Raw genomic sequence first — 24,241 nt, forward strand, 5'->3', positions numbered from 1 at the left:
GTTTATATTATTTATCTTCACTTCTTAAATTGATCTAGGTGAATAACATAATTTCACATTTTCTGAGAACTGAGGAAATGTTTCGCATTATAACTAAGCATTGAAAGTGACTAAATTCCCAGAGGTATAGTAGCTGAGAACTTAGCATTTGTGGGTCTGTTCCACCTTCTAACCCCAACTCCCTTAAAAAAAATCCATTCACATTCAAAGTGACCATATTTATTCCAACCACTCACATTTGATTGTACTTTTTTCTTTTTCCTCTAATCTCAGGCAAGCATTTTAATCAACCCCAGAAAAATACTTTTTTCCTTGGTGCCTTTTGGGTCCCCAAGTTGTATCTAGGTATATTCTGAGCAATAATAAATGCTATTTCTCTGATTCTGGCTCCAATGTACTGTTGTGGGGTCTCTGGCCTCCTTAAAAACATCTCCCTTTTATTTTCATAAATTTTGAGGTGTGACTCACATGTGTCCCAACAAATCTTTGAGCCTTGAGAGAGCAATACTGTGGGTTGCCAAGTGAAGGAACCTGTCCACTGGTTGGACTGGGTGGGGTTGGCAGGGTTCTCCTGCTGCTGCGAGCTGGCCTCCCCCAAGAGGCCCACATAGACTGTGTACCCTGGAGTCCTCTCTCCTTTAGTTTTATATGTTTTTTTAAAAAGTACATATAGTTTTTTTGTTTTGATTATTTTTTTGATTGTATAATTCACACTACACCGCCCTGTGATATTTTTCAGTCATTTGACCAAAACGAACTCCTTCAGACCTTGTTCACTGCTACTGTTTTCATTCACCCTCAGACATAAGTCTTCTGAGAAGCTTAGAACAAATCTAAGTGATAGAATTACATGCTGTGGTTAGATCAGTCTATACCTACAATGTCAGAGTTCTTGTGGTTTGGTCAGGACTGTCTGCCTCATCCTCTTTCGCTTAGGCGAGCTTCTTTCCCGAAAGGCACTTCAGCCTACATGCCAATATACCCTATGAGCTTCTAATCTATGTCCAGATATAGCTGAATGTCAGAAATGGGACACAACACATTTAACTATCCTCTTTGCTCTTTCTTCAAAGCTCAAAACACAGAATCATCTTCTTAGTGGAAGTGAAGAATAGGCAATGTGGCTATCATGTCTTTCTTGTGGCAGCTGCTGTGGAATATTCTTAACATAATAGTTGCTGCTTGACTAGGTAAACAATTTCTGTCAAGCATTCCTTGGAACCTCTTTGAACTGAATGGGTAGGGAGGTCACTAATTCACTGAAGAGCCACTGGGATGTCTTCCATGTACTGCAGATTATTGCTAGTGAAACAAGAGGCCATGATGCCGTGGTCAGAGGGCTTTCAGATGTGGGTAAGATTCCAGCAGTGAACAAAGCTACTTTAGCGATCCCTAGCTGGAAAACTGAGGAGTCCTAGCTGTACCAGCCAGAATCTGGACATACCCAAGTCAGTATGCATCTTCATTTCATACGTGTGACTTTAGGTTGTGACTACCATACCTTTTTTTTTTTTTTCAGCCACTAGAAATGTAGACTTAAATATTTAATGAAAAACAGATGGTGCCTGAAATCTCTAACTTACATTTAACAAAAGCTGTTTTGGAAATGTTGCTTGTGTGTACTTTTACGGCTTAGACACAGCACCATTTTAGCCTGTTTTGATGAATAATTGAAGAATTACTGTCCCACTCTAAGACAGCATTTCAAAGTGCATGTGTAACTCATATACTTGATTAAACATTTCCTTGCCTTTCTCTTCAGAATGCCAATTGGCTTTTGAGTGGATAATTGTTGCAGTGAGAGCAGTGACATTGGAAACAACTATTGCCTGTTTAAATTACTTAAAGCACCACCATGAAAAGAAATACCTGTGATTTGCTTTCCCGGAGCAAAAGTGTAAGTACATTTTGTTTTCATTTATTTTCTAAAACTGTGTACCCACAACTTTTTGCTGTTTTCTTTTGGATTTTAATACTGTGCTTTCATGATCAGACTCGTGAGAAACCCTTGGTTGACTTTCAGTTCTCTGAATGTACACAGCTTATTAACAAATGAAGACTTGTTTGTCTCAGTGGCCTGGTTGACATTTGATGGGAATTCTCTTTCAGCCGGTTTATATACCTTACCATTCATTTGTATATGCCCACTGGCAAGATATCGGACACCCTGATTTTTAGAAGCATGCATAAAATATAAAAAGTTGAAACTGAAGAAATTTATGTCTTGAATAGCAAACTTCCCAGGCAAGTCCAAAAGGGTAAAATGAATTTACATTACAGGGTACATCAATCAATCACATTCTGCAAGTTCACGTACTTGATGAGAAATGTGAACACTTAATCAGTGCGTCATCACTTCCATGAGTTTTCTACCCTGGAGTATGTCTCTAATCTCTCTCCTCCTTTAATTTTTTGTTTTATTTTTGATGGAGATTGTTATTCACTTAGAGTTCTTAAGGTACCAAATTAGTGATAATTTTTAGATTTCTACTAGTTTATGAAAGAAAGCATGAGGAAACAGCAACTCAAAGAAAGCTACACAAGGCAAGGATGAAAGTAGACTGTTAATTTCCATCAGGCAAGCTCTAAGAACAGGCCCCTTTGTTCATTTACCCAAGGGGGGAAAAGGCATCCAAACAGATGTAGTTATGACGTAGGAACATTCATTTGAACGCGTTAGAAAAACCATAAATGCAAACACGTTTCTTAGTACGGAATGCTTTTGTGTTACAACCAGTGATTCTTGGTGATGGCCCAAGGCCATCGTTAATTCTTTCTATAGGATTAATTACCATCCAGCTTTTAAGGGTGAGCGATGCAGGAATAATGGAGAAGGAAGTATAGTGCCCAGTAGGGTTTTTAAAAACAAATGAGCATGCACCCAGAAGTATGCCTGTTCTTGGACTGAATAGTAACTTTGCTTAATAACCAACACAGGAAATTCAACAAACTCTGAGGGAATGTCCAGATTCGTTTTTTTATTTTGGTGTTCAGACATACGGATTATTATGTAGAATCAAGGGCCACGGCATGGAGCCTGGAATTCCTTCTATTATCACACAGTTTCTCATTGTGATAGACGGTGACCTGCATACAAATTACCAAACTGCAAAAATGTCTTCCTGTGACTGAGTTTTTCTTAAGTTAAATTTGAAAGCAATCCATTCACATAATACTTCTTTCTTTTATTAAATTTCAGAGACATGCTATATGAAGAAAATGTATAAAGGCAAAAGAGAATATTTTGGATAATTTAAAATTTATTGTTAAACATTTCCCTGTTCTTGGAGAAAAATATTCTAAAAGCAAATGATTAATTGAACTCTGACTTTAATGAACTCTGAGTACTTAATGATGCTAGGAGATTTCCTATTTATATTTGCTTAATGCAAAAATTTTCATTTTGGTGGAAAGGCTCATGCTTCCAAGATTAAGAGAATCTGAGTTGCCTACATTTGTCCAAATGTGAACAGTATAGCTCTCATTTCACTGCTTCTTAGCTTCTTGAAAACCCACTGGCATAAAGAAAGTGCTCCCACTTAATTAAATGACTCTGAGCAAGAGACTACTGTTACCAGAGAAAAGAGCCAGACTCTTTGCCTGGTGAAAACTTGTCCCTTTAGAGTTTTTAAAGTTTAGTTTGCACTGGCTTAAGAATGTCATCCCTGCTCCTTAAGTCTTTGCCATAACAGGGTTCAAAATTCTACACTTAGATATTTTCCATTTTTGGGTGAGGAAAGTTTAAAGAATTAATTTGATTTTGGATCTGAGAATGTTTTTCTTTGGCATTATGACATTTGAAAATAAAAGGGAATGTTCTAAGTGTTGAAAATGGCCTCTGCTCCTCCGTGCATGTCTCTGTGTATCTTGTATCTGTCATTGTGAAAACCTGAGGTGCACGAAATGGGAGGGAAAAAAGACCATCTTTATTTATGAGAGTCACCTGATTTGTTCTTGAGCGCTTAAAGCAGTGTTCATATTTTTCTCCTCTCTTTGAAGACCTGGTGCAGTGTCCCTTTTAATGATGAATGCTTTGAATTCTTCCTTTATTTGGAAGGGATGCATTAAAAATGTTAAATATAAGAATATAAGCAAACCACTTTTACTTTAAGTGACATTTTGCTAGTTTGGGAGGATAATTTATAGTAGTCGTAGATACAAAAAGGAGGAACTGGACATTGGACAGTGCAAAAGTGAGACATGACCCCAGTGGCCATGACAAGTAGAAGATTCTTCTACAAGTTTTGTGGTATGAGGGATTTATCTCTTTTTAAAGTTTTCAAGCCATCTCTTATTAGACTGGCATTTTATTTTTGCAAATATAATTAAAGTTCTTATATGACTTCTTTGAGTTTTATGCCTCTTGGGGTGCTTAAGGCCACATTTTCTCCCAGGTTTTGGTTCTTTGCCCATATATCAAGGGCATAGATCAGATTTCTCTCTGTGTTGTTAACCTCAGGAAGTGTCTTTGTCATCTGTTGAATCTAGGGACAATTCTTGCTGTTCTGACTTTTGCTTTAATGGGACTGAACAAGTGACACATACACGGTAATTACAGAACTTTACATTTTAGTGTAAAACCATCCTATCTCAAAATAATGATTGGAAAAGTGAGGCTTAGTGAGTTATTATTCTTCTATAAGTTTCACAGCAGGAAAATCCCACATAGAAAAAAGGATTAATTTTTACTTACTATTCTGAATCGTAATAGATCAACGAATGTCTCTATTTAAAACTTGCCTTCTCCTGCCTCAATGTGTTTACATGGTGCCTCTTAATTTACTCTGGAGCAGCATTTAGTTGTAGACATCTAGGATTTTTTTCTCCTGCTACCTGAAAAGCATAGCAGTTTAGGACAGAAAGAAAATAGTTAACATAGTTCAGTTCAGTTCAATTGCTCAGTCGTGTCCAACTCTTTGCGACCCCATGAACCTCAGCACGCCAGGCCTCTCTGTCCAACACCAACTTCCGGAACCCACCCAAACCCACGTCCATTGAGTCGGTGATGCCATCCAACCAGCTCATCCTCTGTAGTCCCCTTCTCCTCCTGCCTTCAATCTTTCCCAGCATCAGGGTCTTTTCAAATGAGTCAGCTCCTCACATCGGGTGGCCAAAGTATTGGAGTTTCAGCTTCAACATCCGTCCTTCCAGTGAACACCCAGGACTGACCTCCTTTAGGATGGATTGGTTGGATCTCCTTGCAGTCCAAGGGACTCTCAAGAGTCATCTCCAACACCACATTTCAAAAGCATCAATTCTTTGCCACTCAGCTTTCTTTATAGTCCAACTCTCGTATCCATACATGACTACTGGAAAAACCATAGCCTTGACCAGACGGACCTTTGTTGACAAAGTAATATCTCTGCTTTTGAATATGCTATGTAGATTGGTCATAACTTTCCTTCCAAGGAGTAAGTGTCTTTTAATTTCATGGCTGCAATCACCATCTGCAGTGATTTGGAGCCTCCAAAAATAAAGTCAGCCACTGTTTCCCCATCTATTTGCCATGAAGTGATGGGACCAGATGCCATGATCTTAGTTTTAGAATATGTTAGAAAATTTTATAAAGATGCTTATAGTAACAACTCTGTTTTTAATTAAATAGTTTAATTTGCTACAGTAGTCAAGACTCTACCCCACCCCATTAGTGACCTGAGTTAACTCTATTGACTCTTTTAATCCATTGGTTCCAAAAGGAAAGGAACCATTTACAGTGACCCCAGCATCAGATCTGTGATTCAAGTTTTCCTTGACATTTCTCCAATGAAATATTAATACAGTATGACTCTCCTAAGGTTAAAAATTTAACACTTGAAGCTTGTAGTTCTGTTGAAAATTATCTTTAAAGTAGTAGACTTACTAGTCTTCGTGTTCAGAGTAATAATCATTGTTTCAGAATGTTAGTTTCCGGCATTTTTCAATATGAATTTACTTTCACTGATCTAGCTTTTTATTGTCTCTCGAGTATAAGGGAGCTAATGTGATAAAGTACAGCAATCTCCAAAGTGGGCTTTAAAAGGAATATATAAGTATTTATATTTATACTTACTTTTTAATGTCATCTGTTTTCAAAATCAATATAGTTTAGAGATCACTGGTGTGGTGAAAAGAAAATAGTTGTTGAGTTCAGAGATGTGGAATCAGTCCCCAGATCCACTGATGCTTAAAGATCTGATCATTAGGAGATTACTTAATTTTTTTGAGCCTTAGTGTCTGTATCTGTAAGGTAGAAAAAATATCATTCTGAGGTGAAAACATCTATCACATAATAGTTGTTTGATAAATTCTATCTCGAGGTTTGCAGATGCTTTTTTGTAGCTATAGGGCAGAGTGATAGTATCTGGCCCAGAAATGGATCAAATGGAAATGCCTGGAAATGAAGCCAGTTCCTCTCACGAAAGGGGTTCAAGTATAGCTTGCAAGACCAGTTGCTACTGCTAAGTCGCTTCAGTCGTGTCTGACTCTGTGCATAGACAGAAGCCCACAAGGCTGCCCCGTCCCTGGGATTCTCCAGGCAAGAACACTGGAGTGGGTTGCCATTTCCTTCTCCAATGCATGAACGTGAAAAGTGAAAGTGAAGTCACTCAGTCGTGTCCAACTCTTAGCGATCCCATGGACTGCAGCCCACCAGGCTCCTCCATCCATGGGATTTTCCAGGCAAGAGTACTGGAGTGGGGTGCCATTGCCTTCTCCGGTGTCTCTTCTTATAAGGGTACTAATCCTATTATTAGGACCCCACCTCATGACCTTATCTAATCCTAATTACTCCCAAAGGCCACACCTCCAATATCATTATATTGGTAGTTAGGATTTCAACATATGAAATTTGGAGGGCACAGCATTTAGTCCATAACAATGAGTTTGGTTTATTCTTTATTTGTTTATTTTTAAGGGATGATTCTAATAAGTCACTGTTATATTTATGCCCAAAGATTGGCAACCGATTTTCTAGAGTCTGCATATTCTCTCAACTAGACAACACTGAAAATTATGCAGTTAACATGTTTCTCTTCATTTCCTGTTTTCTAGATTTTATGTTGTGGGTACTCAGTGATGATTTCTGAGGTTCTAATCAGTAATTCATAGATCTTAGGGGATAATTTTAATTTTACTCAAAAATATATTTCCTCCCTTTACTATTTCCATTTTGCTTATTTTATATTTTTTGTTCTTGATATCCAATCCAGTAACATAAATCTCCGAAGTTCCTTGTCCTTCCAGTGGGCTTACCATTTGAGCTAACATTTTAGAGGTTTGTAAATTTCAGACCTGATTATCTGAGCCACCCTGTTCTATTAATGCCTCTGCCATTATACTCACCAGGAGTAAGAAGTAAAGATACAGATGAGGGGAGAGGCATATAGAAATTCCTATAGTGATAGTGTATTTTTAAGTTAGGGATTATTTTTTAAAAATCTCTAAAGTACATTTCCTTATAATATCTCTGTTGGCATTCTCTGAACTTATGAATTTTTATAAATCTTTTCACCTAGAGATGAACTGGATATATTTTAATTTTTCTTCATTAATCAACTCTCTTATGTATTAAATTAGAATATTTCTTGTAGTAATTTACATTCAATGCTCAATTTCCTAGTACCCTGAATCATTTTCTTCCTACCAGTTTGGAGAGATTCACAGTATGTTATGCTCAACTGGATTGATTGGTTTCTTGATGAGACTGTCCTCTGACTTAGGAGTCTTTTAGATGCTCCACACTTGGATAAAATTGTCACTTCCCAGATGTCTGTCTTTTAATTGATGTTCCCTATATTTTTTGATAGAATTGTTGTGTTTGTTCAAAACTGAAAACAAATCCTGTGCTGCTGTTTGGAGGGCACAGAATATCTAGGAACTACTTAGCATCTGAATTTAAAGCCCTTAGAAATGGGCTTCCCAGTTTGGATTCCAAGAGCCAGGAGCCCACTTGGTGAAATATACCCAGAGGCTTCCTAGATCATTTCTTTCTCTTGTCACGAAAGGCTTCAGATGTCCAAAATTTGTAAGTCAAAGTTATCTTTTACTTAAGAAAAATAATTTTTTCCAGTTGTGCTTTTGCACTGCTGAATTTTGGGAGGCAACTGCTCTTTTAATGGCCCCAACTGAGAAATATACTGTTTCATTCCATTGGTGCCTACTTGAAGAGAGGAGACTGAAAAAAAATTTGGAAAGGATGATACATTTGTTAGGGCACTTCAGAGATGTCTACATTTATTGTTCCTCACAATTACTCTGTAAGACTGATTGTTCTGGGGGTTTTATGGTTAAAGTAAAAAATAATGGGTTTCTTTCCAGACTGGCCTCCTTTCTCTGCTGTATTCCTCACTACCTAAGGTGTGAGACTGACAGAATTATAGCAGCTTAGAATCCTGATGAAGTTAAGTATATGGAAGCTGGATTTTTCTCTACGGTCTCTCTTTAAGTCCAAAGGTCAGAGGGGATACTATTGGTAAAAATGCTCTGAAAAGTGCAAAATACAAAGCCAAACCAAAATAATATTCTTGTTTGTGTCTTTATTAGCAATAAACTGAAATGAGACCTTGTAGTTTCAGAGGTTCCATTTCTTTGGTCATTAATCTTGCCTTCCTGCTTATGTTCTTCCTGTACAAAATTCAAAAAATCTTCTTTGAATGCTACAGTGTGTTAGAAACTATGCTTGCTAGCCTCTGGGTATCCAACGGCCAGTAAGATACATATGATCTCTACTCCAAAGAGCATATTTGACAACTGAATTTATAACTTTTGTAATTTTCTTTTTATTATTTCATCTCCCCACCCCACTCTGACCAGCCAAGCCTGTCCCACTTTAATCCTTAATTCTTTCCATGGATGCTGAAGTTATCTCTCTTACACTCCTGTGCACTTGTTCTTTGCATCCCGGGTATCCTCTTTGGCAGGATATTTTAAACTGTGAATAATGTGCCATGATTGTCAATTACACTCATTGTTGCAGAAACATAGATTATTTTTGAGTGGTTAAAAAGAATTTGTCTTGGGTAATCAACAATAGCATAAGAATAGCCAAGTCTAAGTGATATGAGTATGGAGAATAGGTCTCAAAGAATAGGGGCTGATCAGCCACCATTTGCTGCAAAATCAATAGCATGACAATTTCAGTGGCCAGAGTCAATCATTACATTGTTGCCTTGGAATAAACCTCCACTTTTTTTTTTTTCCTGATAATGTGATGTGTTTGCTATTTCATTTTGGGCAATTGCAAGTTGGAGTTGAATTCTGAATGATTATATCCAAGAAATAATTGCATACATTGTACTTCACAATGTAAACATCAAAGATACATAAAAATGGAGAGAAGTTTTGTTGAGTTGATGATGAATATTAAAGAATGACTCCTACAGATAGTATTGCTCTATAACAAAGTGAAGTTGTGAAGAAAAGTGTAATAATTTGGTGGAGTTTTCTATTAGTAGTTTATCACTCCAGAAAAAAAAAAAAAAAGTTTACTTATGAAAGCCACTTAGTTTTTTTATTTTATTGTATTAGTTTTGCCAAATATCAAAATGAATCCGCCACAGGTATACATGTGTAGCATCATGCATCAAACCTGGACCGTTAGTATACTGTATTTATGTTTTTCCTTCTGGCTTACTTCACTCTGTATAATAGGCTCCAGTTTCATCCACCTCATTAGAACTGATTCAAATGTATTCTTTTTAATGGCTGAGTAATACTCCATTGTGTATATGTACCACAGCTTTCTTATCCATTCATCTGCTGATGGACATCTAGGTTGCTTCCATGTCTTGGCTATTATAAACAGTGCTGCGATGAACATTGGGGTACACGTGTCTCTTTCCCTTCTGGTTTCCTCAGTGTGTATGCCCAGCAGTGGGGTTGCTGGATCATAAGGCAGTTCTATTTCCAGTTTTTTAAGGAATCTCCACACTGTTCTCCATAGTGGCTGTACTAGTTTGCATTCCCACCAACAGTGTAAGAGGGTTCCCTTTTCTCCACACCCTCTCCAGCATTTATTGCTTGTAGACTTTTGATGCAGCCATTCTGACTGGTGTGAAATGGTACTTTTGGAGTTGAGCTGTAGGAAAGCCACTTAGTTTTAACTAAAAGCAGTTTTCTATTTTTTAAATTAAATATCATTTTGGATTATTAAAATGGCCATCTATAAGGAAGGGTTTTGAACGTTAAAAAATGATTTCAGTTAAAATGATCACTGTGTTTACATAGTTTTCCAAGGTCAGTGCTTCCAAAGGCAGCCCAGGGATGGGCCATAAGTTCCTGAGTGACAGTCTTGGCTTTGCCACTTTGCATCCTGGTGGGAGAAGAAGGTCGAGAAAACCATAAATCATTAGATTAGTATCAAATGCTCTCACTATCTACTATGATTTTTTAAGAGTAAAATAAGAAAACAGTATTGAAAGCACATTGCAAAATAAAAATGAACAAAAAGCCAAAACAGCAAAGCAAAAAACATTCCCAAATAGTGTTGTGTGATCCACAGTTGTGTCACATGCTTCTGTACCAAGTCTTTTGAGCCTTAGGCATTTTTTTTTAATAGAATTGGTCCATTATAAACAGATTAACAAAAATCCTTTACTTTTATTGCTAGAAAAAGTTGTTCTTGATGGTTCAAATGGTTCCCTATGTGGATATTAAAATCCTTTATGTCAAGGCCAAGAATGATTAATGGTTATGTAGTTAGAGCCCTGACCTTGCTTCCAAGTTCCTTCTATTGCCTACATTGGTCATATACCACACACATGGAATTTGGGGGGATAGCCCTATTATTAGCACAGGGATTGGAAATAAGACATTTAGCTTAAAACTGTCTTAGTATCATGACTGTCATCCTCCCAAATCCTTTACCATTATGGCAGTCTGGATTTCTATGTTGGTGTTAGTGCTTCTATACTCATGATTTGGTCATGTTTATTGTCCGTGGCCTCCTGAATTTAAGTTAGTCAACAGTATTTATTAAGTCCTCGCCAACTATTTGACTGCACTACAGCAGTCATACGCCACAGAGCTACACACCAAATGATACCCTGGAGGTTCAGAGAATTAACATTCTAGGTTGGGATTTAAGCTCTTCAGAGAATCTGGCTCACTGAACATTAAAAACAAAATGTATTACAACTACTAAAAACAAGCAATAATACCACAGTGCTATGACAAAAATCATCTTTTCTACAAATTCATTTAAAACAAAAGCAAGTTTTACAGGTCTTCATCTTTGCCTTATACTTTAAAATATTAAATGCCCAATTTATATTTTTCTAGAAGAGGCCAGTACATAGCATTAATTTACCATCAGGGTTGCCTTTCAATATAAGATGAATCATATCAAGAGAGACATAGATGTTGCTCAGAAATGATAGTCTCTGAAGGGATATTTGAAGGCAAACAAGGGTGTTGAGAAAACAGTGAGAAATCTTCAGTATGTATGCATATGAAGACATAAAAGATTCTGTGTTTTTTTTTGGAATTGCTCATGCAGGGATTCAGATCTATTTCCTCACCCAAAATAAATGAAGTAATTGGCAAAGCAGTCAGAGAGGAGCATCTCCTCCAGTGGGTAGTATTGTTGTCTATTTAGAAAGCATTTGTATGTTCTGACTTTCCAAAACAAGGCTGAAAACCTTTTAAGATGAGAAGGGAAAATTAAAAAAAAAAAACCCTTTAAAAATGGAGGAGTTAGATGTTGACTAAGGTGGCTTAGAATAGATATAAGTGAAAATATTTATAATAGAGTTTTCTTATGACCCAGTGTTTTCTGAGGGGATTATGAGATGGTCTTCTATCACTATATTTCAAAGTTCTGATCAAATCTTTATGGTTTTTTAGATATATTGTTTGCATAAGCAAGGTCAGTTCTTAGCCAAGAGTATACTCATTCCACTAAAAATATCAAAGGGTACTGAATTATCAGTGAGTCCAAACGGGCACCAAACCCCTATTACTTCTATTACTCCTAGAAGAGTAACTTTAGAACATAGAGGAATTCTGAGGTGAACCATCCATCTTCTAGTTTAAGCTCAGAGGTATAGAAAGTTGCAAAGAATGCCATTCCCATCCTTCCAATAAGTAAAAATCCAGACACACTGCACATTCATGACTTTAAAGAATCCATCAAAGAACTGAAGTTGTAAAACAGCCAACCAACCCTGAATCTGGCAAGAAGCAGACATACCCATCAAAGAGAAGGAGAATGCTGATAAAGCAGTAAGGAGAGTTAGCTAGAAGTTTTCAGAAACTATGCAGGTAAGAAGACAAAGGAGTGGCATCTTTTTAAGTCCTGAGACAAAACTGTTAACCTAGCATTCTATACTCAGTAAGAATATAATTAAAATATGAAGTAAAAGTTCTTTACTGGAGTGAACTATTCCAACTTCGGGTGGGTCCATGGGGTTGCAGAGTCAGACATGACTGAGTGACTAATACTTTCACTTTCAACTGTGTGTATATCTATAAACAACAGAATCTAATTTGTTGTTGTTTAGTTGCTAAGTCCTGTCTGACTCTTTGTGGCTCCATGGACTATAGCCCACCAGGCACCTCTGCCCATGGGATTTCCCAGACAAGCATGCCGGACTGGGTTACCTTTTCCTTCTCCAGGGGATCTTACCAACCCAGGGATTGAACCCAGGTCTCCTGCATTGCAGGCAGATACATACAGTTGGGCAACAATATTATATTTTAAACTCTAAATGTTTTTGCATTCTGTAGTGTGAAAGAAAATAGAGGAGACTTTTGTTTAGGGACACATTTTAATTGTGAATGGAAGCCCCCAGACTTGTTAGAAAGAAAGGTTACATTCTAAGGAAAGTAAACTCTTTTGCATAATAAAGTACGAGAATTTTTTAACATGCCCCTGGCTATTCAAGGGAGATACAATTCAGGGAGCAGTGTTTCGGGGGACTCTGGGCAGTGAAAAGATGGGAGAAAGCCCCTGCAGGAAAAGACGCACATGGAAGCAGCTGGGGACTTACCAACGGTCCCCACAGTGGAGATGGCCTGGTCAAAAGCACTTTAGGAGTACTGGGTTGTTGGGGTTTAAAGATTTTGTTTGTTTGCCTTGCTTATTTTTATTTTTTTCCCCTCAAACCTTTCTTTAAGCCTGTAATTACAACCGCATTGTAACAATTTTACCCCAGGGTGTGAGGAGGAAGAAGACTGTATTCACACTTGAGATAAGGAAAGAAAAGTGCAGGGAGGAACACTGATGGTTCCTAACTGGGACAGTTGTTCAAAGGAGCTGCGACAAATTCCACCTCGATACACACAGGTTGGGCTTCCCTGAAGGCTTAGTTGTAAGGAATCCACTTGCCAATGCAGGAGATGTGGGTTTCATCCTTGAATCCTGGAAATTCCCTGGAGAAGGAGATGGCAACCCATTCCAGTATTCTTCCTTGGGAAATCCCATGAAAGAGGAGCCTGGCCCGCTATAGTCCATGAGGCTCAAAAGAGTTCGATACAACTTAGTGACTAAATAACAGCACACAAGTTCCTCAACTTCAGGTATGCCCAGAAATGCTGGCAAGGACTCTGAATGTCATATGATAATCTGGCACGAGGGCTTTGTTCATTTTGTTTGTCTGCACAGGTCTCAATACTTGGGGTCATTCAAATATTTTGTGTGTATATCCTGGTACTAGAGTACTTGGCCTAAGCTGTTGTTCAGTTGTGTCCAACTCTTCTCATCCCCATGGACTGTAGCACACCAGGACTCCCTGTCCCTCACCATCTCCTGGAGTTTGCCCAAGTTCATGTGCATTGCCTTGGTGATGCCATCCAACCATCTCATCTTCTGTCACCCTCTTCTTTTGCCTTTAGTCTTTCCCAGCATCAGGGTCTTTTCCAATGAGTTGGCTGTTCACATCAGGTGACCAAAGTATTGCAGTTTCAGCTTTAGCATAAATCCTTCCAGTGAATTTTCAGGGTTGATCTCCTTTAGGATTGACTAGTTTGATTTCCTTGCAGTCCAAGGGACTCTCAAGAGTCTTCTTTAACACCACAGTTTGAAAGCATCAATTCTTCAGTGCTCTGCCTTCTTTACAGTCCAGCTCTCACAACCATACGTGACTAATGGAAAAACCATAGCCTTGACTATATGGACACTTTGTTGGCAAAGTGATGTCTTTGCTTTTTAACACACTGTCTAGGTTTGCCATAGCCTTCCTGCCAAGAAGCGATCATCTTCTCATTTCCAGGCTGCAGTCACCATCCACAGTGATTTTAGTGCCCAAGGAGAGGAAATCTGTCACTGCTTCCACCATTTCCCATTCTATTTGCCATGAAGTGATGGGGCCAGATGCCATGATCTTAGTTTTTTTAATATGTAGCTTTAAGCCAGCTTTTTCACTCTCTTCCTTCACCCTCATCAAGAGGTTCTTTAGTTCCTCTGTGCTTTCTACCATTAGAGTACTATAAACTATGCTGTTTCAAATTACCTTATAAAATACTTTTGTAATACGATATTTTATAATGAAGATTCATTGAGTGCAACCAAATGCCAACACTTTATAAATATTTAATCATTTTAGTTAATATTGAGTTAATATTTACTCATTTTAGTTAATCTTCAAAACCAAAATTCTATAATATGGGTACCATTTTTATCTGTATTAGATGGACAAACTGAGGTACAAAAATAACTAGTACTTATGTTTAATATACCTGCAATATAAATATTTGAAATAATAGCATAAAATATGAGGAAAATCTCCTCCAAATTTAGTAGGTTTTGATAATAAAAGTGAACAGTCAAGGTATTTAAAAATATTTAAGTTCTATGCATACATCTTAATTAAAAGTGGATTTTTATACTGTTGTGTGGGTGTAGGGATGAAGAATATTAAGTTAGTTTCTTTTTTATAACTGTACATAGATTTTAAGATGGCACCTATGCAAACACAGCAATTTATCTTAGTAAATTGACCATGTGGACCATAGGACCCTTTGAGTATGTTTTTCCAAATGTTTCATTTCTAATTAGAGTAGTCTTTCAGATTGGAGTGACTAGATTTGCCTAAGTGAGTAGATAGATTTTCATCCTTCCCAGAAAACAGTTTTACAAAATACCTTTGAGTTTTAGAATTGCAAGAGCTTTTATTCAAATCACTCCTTGGATGAGTTAATCCTTTCCTCTACCTCAGATCAACATAGTCTTCATCAATGTCCTTTCTCTGAAAACAATGTATATTTCTCTTTACATATCCTGCACGAGACAATTTTAGGAATTGACTGAATCTACTTAGACATATAGAGTTTTTTGTTTTTGTTCCTTGCTTTAAAAACAATTGTGCTCTCCTTGTGTGTGCAAAGGAGCAAACTAGATTGGTTTTGTGTACCTTAATCTTTTTAAAAAAAATTTTGTTTAAGTATAGTTGATTTACAATGTTGTGTTAATTTCTGGTATAGAACAAAGTAATTCAGTTATATATATATATATATATATTATATATATAATATATATAAAATATAACAGTAGGACCTTGCTGTTTATTCATCCTGTATATACTGGTTTGCTTCTGCTAATCCCAAACTCCCAATCCTTCTCTCCCCCTTGGCAAACACAAGTCTGTTCTCTGTGTCTGTGAGTCTGCTTACATTCCTTTGTGTTGTCTTTTAGATTCCACATATAGGTGATATCCTATGGTATTTGTTCTCTTTCCAACTACCTCACTTAGTATGCTAATCTCTAGGTCTATCCCAAGTGCATTGCTGCTGCTGCTAAGTCGCTTCAGTCATGTCCGACTCTGTGCGATCCCATAGACAGCAGCCCACCAGGCTCCCCTGTCCCTGGAATTCTCCAGGCAAGAACACTGGAGTGGTTTGCCATTTCCTTCTCCAATCCATGAAAGTGAAAAGTGAAAGTGAAGTCGCTCAGTCACGTCCAACCCTTCGCGACCCCATGGACTGCAGCCTACCAGGCTCCTCCATCCATGGAATTTTCCAGGCAAGAGTACTGGAGTGGGGTCCATTGCCTTCTCCTCCCAAGTGCATTACTCTTGCTTAATCTTTCCACTCAGCTGACACACACCTTCACAAATACCAATGTGTAGAGTCCATCTTTGACAGATACATAATCCTTTGTTCCAAATTCTACAATAGTTTAGCTTCTAAAGATAGCATGATTTTGCAGCATCTAAGAAATAGTTTATTTCAGAAATCATGAGCCTAAAATGTGTTGTCAAGTACATATTTTGATCCCCAGACTTGAAAATATTTCCGTGATTAGATTGTTGTGCTTTCTATTTTTCATGGCTTTCTGTTTTCACTTGAGCTTTCCCAGATTTTTCCTCCTCTTTAATATTAAACTACTGAATGTTTTCTTTTATTATTTCCATTACTGAGCATAAAACACCCTAAAGAGACAGATAAATGTATTTTTCAGAATTGTATAAACAGTCCATTGTAATTTAGTAAGAAGTTCTCATCTGTTATTTCATCTATTATGTCATTATATATCATCTATGTAACCATCTGTTCCTCTCCATAGTTTTTTCTGAAGCATTTTCATTTTCTTATCAAGTGCTCTTTATTTTGTGTATACAGAGACCTCATTGGGGTAATTGCTATACAAAGAATTCATATCATGCTTTTCAATTGCAAAGTGATTTTCACAAACATTACCTTATTTGAGACTCATAATAACCATTAAATTAGGCTGTGTTATTATCTCTCCTTTTTTTGCAGATAAGACAACACAGGAATTGGGAAGGCATTTGCACTGAACACTTTTAAACCCTAACCCTGAGGTCTGTTTACTTTCCCTCCCTCTTTATTGATGTGTTCCTTTCCACTCTTAATCCTTAAATTATGTAGACCAGTGTTCAAAGGTCAGCCTATCAATTACTAGCTGTTAGTGAGCTATAGTTGAGTCTTAGTCAAATCATCCAAAATAATGTAGATTAGAATAACTACATTGTATACTTGTTATGAAAACTAAGAGCTCTAAGGCATGTTAAAATGTCTAGCACAGCACTATCTCTTATATAATAGTTGCATAACAAATACCATATTTCCTTTTCCCTTACTGCTACTTAAACTTTCTTCTGAAATTTTAAATTGTTTACCAAGTTTCACCCGGACTAGACTCTGAGAAGAATCATGATCAGTATAATTTATAAGGTAAAATTACATCAAGACAGTATGGTACTGGCACAAAGACAGAAATATAGATCAATGGAACAAAATAGAAAGCCCAGAGATAAATCCACGCACATATGGACACCTTATCTTTGACAAAGGAAGCAAGAATATACAATGGATTAAAGATAATCTCTTTAACAAGTGGTGCTGGGAAATCTGGTCAACCACTTGTAAAAGAATGAAACTAGAACACTTTCTAACACCATACACAAAAATAAACTCAAAATGGATTAAAGATCTAAACGTAAGACCAGAAACTATAAAACTCCTAGAGGAGAACATAGGCAAAACACTCTCCGACGTACATCACAGCAGGATCCTCTATGACCCACCTCCCAGAATATTGGAAATAAAAGCAAAAATAAACAAATGGGACCTAATTAACCTTAAAAGCTTCTGCACATCAAAGGAAACTATTAGCAAGGTGAAAAGGCAGCCTTCAGAATGGGAGAAAATAATAGCAAATGAAGCAACTGACAAACAACTAATCTCAAAAATATACAAGCAACTCCTATAGCTCAACTCCAGAAAAATAAATGACCCAATCAAAAAATGTGCCAAAGAACTAAATAGACATTTCTCCAAAGAAGACATACAGATGGCTAACAAACACATGAAAAGATGCTCAACATCACTCATTATCAGAGAAATGCAAATCAAAACCACTATGAGGTACCATTTCACACCAGTCAGAATGGCTGCGATCCAAAAGTCTACAAGCAATAAATGCTGGAGAGGGTGTGGAGAAAAGGGAACCCTCTTACACTGCTGGTGGGAATGCAAACTAGTACAGCCACTATGGAGAACAGTGTGGAGATTCCTTAAAAAACTGGAAATAGAACTGCTTTATGATCCAGCAATCCCACTGCTGGGCATACACACTGAGGAAACCAGAAGGGAAAGAGACATGTGTACCCCAATGTTCATCACAGCACTGTTTATAATAGCCAGGACATGGAAGCAACCTAGATGTGCATCAGCAGGTGAATGGATAAGAAAGCTGTGGTATGTATACACAATGGAATATTACTCAGCCATTAAAAAGAATACATTTGAATCAGTTCTAATGAGGTGGATGAAACTGGAGCCTATTATACAGAGTGAAGTAAGCCAGAAAGAAAAACACCAATATAGTATACTAATGCATATATATGGAATTTAGAAAGATGCTAACAATAACCCTGTGTACGAGACAGCAAAAGAGACACTGATGTATAGAACAGTTTTATGGACTCTGTTGCAGAGGGAGAGGATGGGAAGATTTGGGAGAATGGCATTGAAACATGTATAATATCATATATGAAACGAGTTGCCAGTCCAGGTTCAATGCACGATACTGGATGCTTGGGGCTGGTGCATTGGGATGACCCAGAGGGATGGTATGGGGAGGGAGGAGGGAGGAGGGTTCAGGATGGGGAACACATGTATACCTGTGGCGGATTCATTTTGATATTTGGCAAAGCTATTACAATTATGTAAAGTTTAAAAATAAAATAAAATTAAAAAAAAAAGAAAAGAAATACATTTGAATCAAAGGATGGGAATCAAAAAAAAAAAAAATTACAGCGGAAAAGGAAAAAAAAAAAAGGAGATGAGTTGTTTTCTGTGAAATTTGAGTTTTAGTCTGTCATATAGGATAGTGCAAACTAAAAATGATTTGCATGTCCACAAAAATTAAGTAAAATGGTGCTAAAATCCAGAGGAATGGAAGTTAATGAAATAGGTTATTTTATTCCTGTTACTGTAGTCTCTGAGTTTCTTTAGAATCTCTCTGCAGTAATAAAGGGTAAAAAGGTATGGATGCATTTATAATGTGTTATACTTGTCTCTCTCTCAGCATGGGTTAGTCTGATCTTATGGGAAGTTAATGAAAACCATACATTTTTATAAACTGGTGTATTAATGAATAAATCAAAAAAGACGGAGTTAGAAAACTGGCCCATTTCTTTATGTCTTGCTTTAACTAAGCTTTTCCCTTTCTCCATTCTACAGTAGCAATGACTTCTATCACATAGACAGACTTGGAAATTAGCCCCAGCTAAGAATCCCTGTATTCTTTGTGAGGGAAAAGAATTTAGGATGCTAACTGAATGTTTCAGTTAAAAAAATTTTTTTGAGCTAATTCATTTAAGAATTTTTCCCAACTATTGTATAGACCTATGGTAAAATTGAATAATATAAACAGTGGGGGCACATATTTTGTGTTGTTAATGGTAATTGATATTAGCTTCCTCATTTTTGTATTTTGCTTGATTATGCTTTTCTACTCCAAGATTATAGATAATTTCACCCATGTTTTCTAACATTTTATGGTTTCCTTTTCTCCCCTAAATTTGACAAATTTATTTCTTTTCAAGTGTGTTAGATGCTAAAATGATAGCTATTTGAAACAGTTTTTAAAGATTAATACTTTTCCATGGGGAGTTATCATACATGTGCTCTGATTGGTTATCATACAGAAGAAGGAAAGAAGGCATATTCTATAGTAATGCTAAATACAACATGAAAATTATAGGAAGTGTAGTGAGAAAAGGTAGCTTTCTTCTTTTTTCTTCTTTTCAATCATCATGTTACATGAGGTACAGCCATATTAGTAAATAAGTATTAACATATAAACCTAGGATGGAGTTGCCTGCTTATTCAGGGCTTCCTAGAAGAATGGGTGGCATGAAGAGACCCGTCATGTCTTATGAAGGAGAGTGGAGCATAAGGGGGGAAGATTGGTTAGGAAAGAGCCAATGAGTTATTTCTCGTGAGAGATTAGCAAAGACAGGGACAATAGAATTGGCAAAAGAGAGTGATCAAATTCTTCTTCCTGTAGATAACATGCCAAGCAGAAATTCTGCCCCAAACCCCTAACCAGGATAATGCTCTTCTTCCCAAGGTTTTACTTTTAACTTTGGTAACTCTTGGTTAGGCCTTTTGAGTTTTTGATTAGTCTTGTAGGGGTGAGGATTGGTTAGTCTTTGCGTGTGACTCTACCCACATCTTACTCCAGGCACTGTCAGTCTACCTGGATTAGGTAGGGTGGTTTGCAGCCTGAAATCTAGAAAATCTAAGTCCCAGGGCTCTGGTCCCAATCGCACAGTCCTCTGCGGCATGAAACCTGTGTATCATCCAGTATCACGTTTAATTAACAGCTGGGTTGTGGTCCTGAGTTCTATCCAACAGCTTTTGTCCTCCTACCATTTCTTAAGAACCCCAGCAGGGTCTAAGTGAGCCAAAATTTTCATTACATCTTCCCTGACTGTAAGTTCCCTGTTGACGAAATCATTTTGTGAACATGTTTTCATTTTTTAACATTTAGTATTTTGTCCCCTCTATAGTCAAGGTTTTTACAGATTAGGAATGGCATAGACATTCAGTCATATATTGTTTTCTAAATTAGTGTCCCCTTATTTTTGCACCTTTTGGTGAATAATCTATCTTTCTAATGGAAGTGGAAGTTTTTTGAATAGGAGAAAAGAAAAACGACTTTTAGATTTCATTCAATTTTTGTTTGTTTGTTTTGTCACATGAGGGAAGTTACACAGCCTCATAGAAAAATTCCACTTTAAAATGAGGTTTAAGTACTAACCTGGGTTTCTGGGTGATTTGCCTGTTACTTGGAAGTAAAGGATTTCTTTTGAAGATTTTGTGCTTTTGAACAGTTAGTATTATTTTTACTTGATTGTTAGTATTATTATTATTTGTAATTTAGGAATAAATTTATTGTTAATATCTCAACTCATTACTTGATTCAGCTCCATGTTGAGTTTGGGAAGAAGTATTTTTATTAAATGATAATTTTCCCTTAAATGAAGTAGTACAAAGGAAAAGAATAATAGGAGAAACCAGGGAATAAATGGTTATTTGGCAGTTCAGAGTCTTAACTGTTATCCAGCGGAAGTCCTAATAAATGGTTATTTGGAAACTAATGGGCAACTTGGAGATCTTTTGAGGTTAATATAATTAAATGATACATTCATTTGTAGGAAAGGCTTCTACAAGGTGCCTACTGCTAGAAGGCTTTCTCCTCAAGTACCTTCTCCTCCTTTGTGTTATGCCCAGATCTTCAGCAGGGCAGTACAGGTGCCCCGGGACCTGTCTCCTCTTCTTTCCAATTCAGTGTCAATGTTCTGCTCCTCAGTCTTACCCCTCTTCTGCTTATCTCAAGACTTTGAAAGGACATGAGAAACAGTGCCTTCTGAAAATAATGGTGGTAAGAAATAAGCTCATAGTCTTGTCTCATAGTCTATGACTATAAGCTCAGTCTGTGACTAAGCCTTTAGTCATAACTAAAGGCATACAATACACAGTAGAGGGCGTATCTTTTCGTAGTCTTAATGTGGCCAATTACTTTGCATTTCACCCTCATCCCTTTCCAGGGACCTGAAAGTGCTTTCCTGATGTGAGGAGGACAGTTAGTGTAATCATTAGAAGAGAAATAGATACAGTATAATTAGGGATCATCCTGTTCATTGTCCATTTAATTTTTCATCAGACCCACATGTGCTACTGCACTTGGGTATATGTAAAGCCAGACTTCCTACTAGAAAGAGCAAAGAATTCCAGAAACGGCCACTCAAGATACCAAGTTTCTCAGAGGAAATGAATGATTTCTAAACCTGCTCAGTGAGAAAGCAACTAGAAGTGGGCTCAAGAGGTAGAGATATAGAGTCATTAATAGGCAGGGCAAAAAGGATAGAAATAGGAGTGGGGAAGATGATGATGGAAAGGAGAAGAAGGAAGCACATTTCCATTTTATAAAACTGACCAAAGTAGTTGATGAAACAACATAACTAGCCTAGAGTTTAACCCAGGCTTTCAATTAAAAAGAGGTTTTCAATTAAAAACCTCTTTCTCCTTCTTTCAAAATGACCTTGAATTTCAGTTTAGCGAAACTGAAATTTTGGTGCAGCTGTTATTTGATAATAACACATTGTGTTTTTCAGTTTACTTAGATTGTTTAAAAAACAGATAACTGAAAACCATCTGTTTATGTTTCTGTATAATTTGTTCTCAGGACAGGGACTAGGAACAAATCATTGAAAATTCTGCTAGAAAAGTCTCTCATTAATTTAAGGAGTTCTAGTGGCTCAGTCTGTAGTGCCAGGTGAAAAGGGTTCCAAGTGCGGGTGTTTTCTGAGACAAGCAGAAAATTAATTTCTTCCCTTGCGTTTTGTGGTTGGGTGGCATCTTTTTTATTTTCCTGGCAGTGTCTGTCACAATGTCATGTGCACTTGAATAATCAGGAAAAATTCATATTATTAAACTTCACTCCATGAGACTTTGATCAGTCTGTCTGGGAAGGGTCAGGAAATACCATAGTTAAACAATTCTCCAGAAGATTTGGGCATAGGAGAAGGAAATGGCAACCCATTCCAGTGTTCTTGCCTGGAGAATCCCAGGGACAGGGGAGCCTGGTGGGCTGGCGTCTATGGGATCGCACAGAGTTGGACACGACTGAAGTGACTTAGCAGCAGCAGCAGCAGCAGTCCAAGGACCACAGTTGGATAAATACCGCTTCTTAGAATGATAAATATGTACCACATTTTGGAGACGTAAATTCAGGACAGGTATCCTGAAGCTTGACTGTCAATACCAAGAACTAAATTAAACACACACACACACACACACACACACACACACACACACACAATGCCCCAAACAACTCAAAGAGCATAACAACAAAACAAATGGTTCAAAGCAAAGTGAAACCCAACAATGGATTTTAAATAGGTCCTTAGAGATACAATAGAATCAGATCAAACTCAACTACTGAGACACAAATAGGCCAACTCTAAGTTGATGTTGAGAAATAATGAAAAACCTTTTAAAGGATCGTAGTTAATTCCAGTTTTTGACACCAAGCCCTGGGCTCTGGAAAGCATTATCGGTTTTATGCAGAGCACTGATCCCCCATTTATGGGCCATGCTGGGTAAATCTATTTTGCTGAAGTTTCTTTTGTTATACTGTGTTGTATTTTGTTGGATGTATAGTCTAATTTTTTGTTTTAACTCAAGGTTTTAAATTAAAAATATTCTCCCCTTTACTCCCCGCCTCCAACCTTGTAAAGGACATAATACAGTTTTTTTACTTGTTAAGAGTAAAACACTGGGAGAATTTAACTCATTAGAAAATGGTGGTCGGTGTGGCAGGCTGGATCTTTCTCAAGGACGTGTATTCTGCCGCTAAAGATGGGCGGGATTTCTGGATGACCATTGGCTCCATTGTGCCTCAGATTCCTCCTCTGTGGATTGGGGGCAGGGTATAGTTAATGATTTCTGAGGTCCTCTCTGATGGTAAATAGAATAAGAATGTGCTAAGCACTTTTATCTGTTCTCTCATGTAAACCTCACTACAACCCTTCATTTCCAATCAGGAATATTGTCATTAGAGATAAATTTAGAAGAAGATAGATTTAACAGTACCTGTATCCATTTTCAAGGGGTAGTGCTGAATTCTTCCCATATCTTTTCACTGGCTAGGGTTGAGTTTTGAGCTGTCTTATTTGTGATTGCTTTTTTAGGGGCTATCTGTTAGCAACTGACATGGAGAGGAGTGTAGGACTATGAAGGGGAGGAGAGAAGCAGCTATGTTTCAATCATAAGACTGCAAGTTTGTACAGATGACAATTATTGCTGGACTTCGACTATGGAATCTAGAACAATGGCTGCTATTCGCGCCTCTTGCCATTAGGTGGGGCAGTTGAAGAGTCGGAAAATTGCATTTTCAAGTAAAGTGATTTGTACTCAATGCTTTTCTCATTCTGAAAGTCATGTGGTAAAAGATACTTAGCTCTTATAGAGTTAAACTCTGAAAGTGGCCAGACCTCTAGTTTCCTTTAAAATTCTGTCACTGAGGAAGAAGGAGTATATGGGTGGTGAAATTAATAATATAACAGGTTTTGATCTTAATATAAAATTTGCATTTAGGATTCAAAAGCCAAAATGGAGTCTGAAGCCAACTTATATATTACATTTTTTCAGAAGAGTAAGCAAAGCGTGTGAGGTTGGGGGAGCAAAAATGACAAGTTTATGAAAGTCCAGAAAGGGGAAAGCAGCCATGGTAGTTATCGCAGCCCTCTTCTCAATGCCTATTGATTTCCTTTAGCATCCTGGGCATTTA

The 24,241-nt window shown here is 37.3% G+C and overlaps 1 protein-coding gene across 7 annotated transcripts in view; it reads left to right on the forward strand.

The window, feature by feature from the left end:
* PDE4D (phosphodiesterase 4D) overlaps positions 1 to 24,241 on the forward strand; it is a 1,603,025-nt gene that overhangs the window by 352,481 nt on the left and 1,226,303 nt on the right. For all 7 annotated transcript variants that reach the window (XM_061393128.1, XM_061393125.1, XM_061393122.1 and 4 more), the window contains one exon: positions 1,763 to 1,897. In XM_061393128.1, the coding sequence (XP_061249112.1) occupies positions 1,856 to 1,897 (42 nt within the window). In that variant the 5' untranslated portion in view covers positions 1,763 to 1,855. The remainder of the gene's footprint in view (positions 1 to 1,762; positions 1,898 to 24,241) is intronic.

Source organism: Bos javanicus, chromosome 20 (assembly GCF_032452875.1).
Source record: "Bos javanicus breed banteng chromosome 20, ARS-OSU_banteng_1.0, whole genome shotgun sequence".
Classification (NCBI taxonomy): domain Eukaryota; kingdom Metazoa; phylum Chordata; class Mammalia; order Artiodactyla; family Bovidae; genus Bos; species Bos javanicus.